Source organism: Populus euphratica, unplaced genomic scaffold (genome assembly GCF_000495115.2).
Source record: "Populus euphratica unplaced genomic scaffold, PopEup_1.0 scaffold4092.1, whole genome shotgun sequence".
Taxonomy (NCBI): Eukaryota; Viridiplantae; Streptophyta; class Magnoliopsida; order Malpighiales; family Salicaceae; genus Populus; species Populus euphratica.
The window spans coordinates 1-5,566 of NW_011503934.1; the positions used below are offsets into that span (position 1 = coordinate 1).

Here is a 5,566-nt window from a genome sequence, read left to right on the forward strand (position 1 = left end):
AAATATTTTTTAAAAAATTAAAAAATATCATTGACATGCATTTTAGTATAAAAAATCATTTGAAAAGTAGTAACAACCACACTTTCAAACAGATTCTACAGTTTCTCCCATTTTAGAACGATTCTTTTAAAAGATTTCGATACTCTTTGGTATTGGTTTTTAAATGACGTATTTTAAAAATGTGTTTACATGAAAAAAATAAAGTTGATATTTTTTGAAGTATTTTTGATAATTTACTTTATTAATATTTAAAAAAATTTAAAAAATATTACAATATTTTTTCAAATAAAAAATATTGTAAAAAACATTTTACCTAATATCAAACAAACATATAGAATAAAAAAAAAAAAAAACCCTCCTATTTATAGCTTCTCGGTCAGGAGTTGAAGGAACGTGCGTCGACGAAAAGACACAAGTATTACACCTTGTTTGATGGCAACGAAGTTCTTGGCACTAGCTTGCATACGCAAAGAGAGTTATGGGGACTTATCGCCAAGGCCAAGGTATCCATCGATGCCCAGGTACCCGAAAGGGGTTTCGGCTCAAGAAACGAACGTGGAAGGATCAGAGGCAAAGGCAGTGTTTTGTGTTCTGGGAATGACATGCGCTGCTTGTGCTGGATCTGTTGAGAAGGCTGTCAAAAGGCTTCCTGGAATACGAGAGGCTGTTGTTGATGTCTTGAATAATAAGGCTCAAGTTCTGTTCTACCCCAGTTTTGTTAATGTAAGTTATCCTTTAATTTGTTTTGGTTCTTATCTTTAATTATCTGTGGTTCTTTTTTTTTTTTTTTAAATATTCTTTTGTTGTTGCATGCGTGAAGTAAAAGCAATTGAAATTCTTTCCTAATTTTTAGATTAAGGAAAGTGAAAGGCACAAGGGACTTTTATAATTAGTGCTACTTTAGAATCTTATAGTATTCTGCAACTAGTTTTTTCCTAGTCAATACCATCTGTGAGTTCTTGCTTAATTACGTGAATTAGAAGACAAATTTATTTAAGGTTGAGGCCATGTCATATTAGAATGTCTGAATCCCATATCCCACCCTTCAGATTTGTAAACAATAACAAAATCGAACAAGTTTTGGGTCATTTGATAGTGGAAATGAAACACAGACTACTTTTTTTGGAAAGCTCGTCCAGGGGTGGCCTCAAATTTGATATCAACAACTTTCCATATTGCATGTTACACTATTTAATGGCAAAAGACCACCTTCTTCTTTCAAGATAGTAGTTGTATCATGCAATTAGCATATCTACAAGCATACCTTATTAACTAGCTAACTATAAATGGAATATAAACATGTCTAACGTTCCTTCTACGTTTCAACAATCTGACATCGCATCTCACTAACCTGCACTGCTATGTCAAGTTGACCCAACTGATAGCTTATAGCAGTAAAGCACTCCCTACCTATCTTAAGTAATCTGATAATGACAGGAAGAAACCATTCGTGAGACTATTGAAGATGTTGGATTTGAGGCCACATTGATTCAAGAAGAAACAAGTGATAAATCCACTCAAGTTTGCCGAATTCGTATTAATGGAATGACGTGCACTTCTTGCTCCACTACTGTTGAACAAGCTTTGCAAGCAATTCCAGGTGTGCAAAAAGCTCAAGTAGCCTTGGCAACTGAAGAAGCAGAAGTTCATTATGATCCTAAGATCCTGAGCTGCAATCAGATCTTAGAAGCGATAAATGACACAGGATTTGAAGCTGTACTTCTTAGTACTGGTGAAGACATGGGCAAGATAGGGCTTAAAGTTGATGGTGTAAGAACACATAATTCGATGAGAATGATTGAAAATTCTCTTCAGGCACTTCCCGGTGTTCAAAGTGTAGACATAGATTCTGAAGTGAACAAAATTTCCCTTTCGTACAAACCAGATGTAACGGGTCCTAGAAATTTTATCAAAGTGATTGAATCAACGGGGACAGGGCGATTCAAGGCAATGATATTTCCTGAAGGAGGAGGAAGAGAAAGCCATAGAAAAGAGAAAATTAAGCAATACTACCGGTCCTTCCTGTGGAGTTTGGTTTTCACAGTTCCAGTGTTCTTGATAGCCACGATTTTTATGTATATCCCTGGAATTAAGCATGCTCTAGACACCAAATTAGTCAATATGCTATCTACAGGAGCAATCTTGAGGTGGGTTCTATCAACTCCAGTGCAGTTCATTGTAGGCCGGAGATTCTATACAGGTTCCTATAAAGCATTGAGGCATGGTTCTGCTAATATGGATGTGTTGATCGCCTTAGGAACAAATGCAACCTACTTTTATTCAGTCTATTCGGTGTTGAGAGCTGCTTCCTCTACAGATTTTGAGTCCTCAGATTTCTTTGAGACTAGCTCAATGCTTATCTCATTCATTCTTCTTGGGAAGTATCTTGAGGTTCTGGCCAAGGGAAAGACATCTGACGCCATTGCCAAACTTATGAACTTGACACCTGGCACCGCAATATTGTTGACTTTAGATGTTGAAGGAAATGTGATCAGTGAAGAAGAAATTGATAGTCGGTTGATACAAAGGAATGATGTGATTAAGATCGTACCTGGTGCAAAAGCAGCTTCAGATGGTTTTGTTATTTGGGGGCAGAGCCATGTGAATGAAAGCATGATAACAGGAGAAGCAAGGCCAGTGGCAAAGAGGAAAGGTGACACGGTGATTGGTGGGACTGTGAATGAGAATGGGGTGTTGCATATTAAGGCAACGAGGGTGGGATCGGAGAGTGCTCTTTCACAGATTGTTCGACTTGTTGAGTCAGCTCAGATGGCTAAAGCTCCTGTACAGAAGTTTGCTGATCGTATCTCCAAATACTTTGTGCCTCTTGTAAGTACATAATACAAAGTTCAAATTCATCATTAAATTCACGCCACCAGCTTTCTTTATAAGCATTATATTTGTTAATTACTTGTGAATGCTTGCAGGTTATTATTCTTTCCATTTCAACCTGGCTTGCATGGTTTTTAGCTGGAAAGTTCCATGGATATCCAGACTCTTGGATACCAAAGTCCATGGATAGTTTTCAGCTTGCTCTCCAATTCGGCATCTCTGTTATGGTCATAGCCTGCCCTTGTGCTCTCGGATTAGCAACTCCAACTGCTGTCATGGTTGGTACTGGAGTTGGTGCATCTCAGGGCATTCTAATCAAAGGTGGCCAAGCATTAGAAAGTGCACATAAGGTCAGCAAGAAATTTCAATTTTCTATAAACAAAACCTGATAATTTTATAGGCATTATCTTGAAGGATTCACATATTGCTTCGCTACCATATCTCCCAACCTGATTGAAATCGAAATATGTTCCAGTTCTTAAACTTTTTTTTTTCCAAATCTGAGAAATACTGTAAATGCGGCATGAGCCTCACAGTAACTCCTTCGCCGATAAATGATTTTGCAGGTGAATTGCCTTGTCTTTGACAAGACAGGAACTCTTACGATCGGAAAACCTGTGGTTGTTAACACAAGACTCTTGAAAAATATGGTGCTGCGAGATTTTTACGAACTCATAGCTGCTGCTGAGGTAAGCTTTCTCTTTATTAACTCACTGTTAAGTTTGTCTGCTTAAAAATACAATCAAGCTCTTGTCATTCTAGTGACTACTGAAGTTTAGAGAACTTAAAGTTAAACTATCTGCTTATGGTGTGATGAACATTGATGAAGTTGGTGTGTATGCATCCACATCAGGTAAACAGTGAGCACCCATTGGCCAAGGCCATTGTAGCGTATGCCAAGAAATTCAGAGAAGATGAAGAGAACCCTATGTGGCCAGAAGTACAAGATTTTCAGTCAATTACAGGCCACGGAGTGAAGGCTATTGTCAGAAACAAGGAAGTTGTAGTGGGAAATAAAAGCTTGATGTTGGAACACAACATCCCCATTTCAATTGATGCAGAAGAAATGCTTGCAGAAACTGAAGGGATGGCTCAAACTGGGATTTTAGTATCTATTGATAGCGAAGTGACTGGAGTTCTAGCCATATCAGATCCACTGAAACCAGGTGCTCACGAAGTCATTTCCATTCTTAAGTCCATGAAAGTTAGGAGCATCATGGTCACAGGTGATAATTCGGGAACTGCTAATTCGATTGCCAAGGAAGTCGGGATTGAAACTGTTATCGCAGAAGCCAAGCCTGAGCAGAAAGTAGAGAAAGTGAAGGAATTGCAGGTGCTTAGCCGAAGCTTTACTTTTCCTTTCCTCCTAGAATTTATTAGCTATGAAGATTGTTTCTGGGCTTTAATTTCTTTCTTTCACAGGCTGCAGGCTATATAGTGGCAATGGTAGGTGATGGTATAAATGATTCACCAGCACTCGTTGCAGCAGATGTTGGTATGGCAATTGGTGCAGGCACAGATATTGCTATAGAGGCGGCTGACATAGTTCTAATGAAGAGCAACCTTGAGGATGTGATCACTGCCATAGACCTCTCCCAGAAAACCTTTTCCCGAATTCGCTTGAACTACATTTGGGCTTCGGGGTATAACCTCCTGGGCATCCCAATAGCTGGTGGGGCCCTTTTCCCGGGCACTGGATTTCGTTTACCACCCTGGATTGCTGGAGCTGCAATGGCAGCCTCTTCCGTCAGTGTTGTTGTGTGCTCACTCCTGTTGAAGAATTATAGAAGGCCCAAGAAGCTGGAACATCTAGATATTGGTGGAATAAAGATTGAGTGATCACTCACAATGGTTTTGATTCAGTTTTACGTAAAAATGTACAGGGGTGGAATTGGCCTTGCGATAAGCTCGAGCATGTCTTCCTCGAGCAGTGTAGATAGTCTGTATAAATTGTTGCTGATTGTTAGGCGTTCTATATATAAATATTTTGCTAGTGGTTGTTATGCGTTTTCGACGCGTCTTGAATGTCTATGCAAGTATTAAGTATTAAATGAAGGTATTTAGGAAGGTCAGCAAGAAAGAAAGCTTTTCTGATGCATGAAATAAATCATCGGTTTGCTTCTTCTTTTTTTTAAATGATAATCATCCCAGCAAGACCAATGTAAATCTGAAAGTTCTGTCACAGTTTTGCGGATGAAAATACAGGTGCCATTGATTGATAACAAATGGTTGTAACCAAAAGCCAGACGAAATACTAAAAGCTGTGGCAAGTCCTTATTATGTTTGCACTGCAATTGTTGGGTTCGGCAGCGAGTGATCAGAAATGTTGATAAGCAGAAGCTAGTCGTTCGGGGCAAGCGAAAAGTCCTTTCTGACGCATTATAAGTCATTCTGTGCTTGTCTCATTCAAACTTTGTTGTTTGTCTGTAATGTAAACTGTATAGATTAGGGCTGATTTGGATTCCATTACAAGCTGCGTTTTCTAAAAATCTAATTTTTTTTAAATTAATTTTTTTTGGTTATTGCATCGTTATATGTCAAAAAATTATTTTTATAAAAAATATTATTTTAATATATTTGTGAAAAAAAAAAAATTGCATATGCCTCTATTTATAGGCATTCATGGAGGCTTTTCTTCAACAAAGGTGGCTGCCAACTCCAACTCTTCTTCAACAATGGTGGCTGCCAACCTTTGACATCTTGGATGAGTGCACATGGTTGGTGCAATAGCAAA

The 5,566-nt window shown here is 38.4% G+C and overlaps 1 protein-coding gene across 1 annotated transcript; it reads left to right on the forward strand.

Moving 5' to 3' along the window:
• The first annotated feature begins 371 nt into the window (after window positions 1–371).
• On the forward strand, window positions 372–4,939 carry LOC105119949 (probable copper-transporting ATPase HMA5). The gene is made up of 6 exons (XM_011018148.1): window positions 372–723; window positions 1,438–2,829; window positions 2,928–3,182; window positions 3,399–3,521; window positions 3,686–4,165; window positions 4,255–4,939. The coding sequence occupies exons 1-6, from the start codon at window positions 433–435 to the stop codon at window positions 4,669–4,671; spliced, it is 2,958 nt and encodes a 985-aa protein (XP_011016450.1). The 5' UTR covers window positions 372–432; the 3' UTR covers window positions 4,672–4,939.
• The last annotated feature ends 627 nt before the right edge of the window (window positions 4,940–5,566 follow it).

Bases quoted from the DNA above. Each gene is read 5' to 3' on its own strand.
- LOC105119949 (XM_011018148.1), top strand. From the start codon at position 433: ATGGCAACGAAGTTCTTGGCACTAGCTTGCATACGCAAAGAGAGTTAT. The intron at 2,830-2,927 runs GTAAGTACATAA...GAATGCTTGCAG, and splicing joins CCAAATACTTTGTGCCTCTT to GTTATTATTCTTTCCATTTC. The intron at 3,522-3,685 runs GTAAGCTTTCTC...CATCCACATCAG, and splicing joins AACTCATAGCTGCTGCTGAG to GTAAACAGTGAGCACCCATT.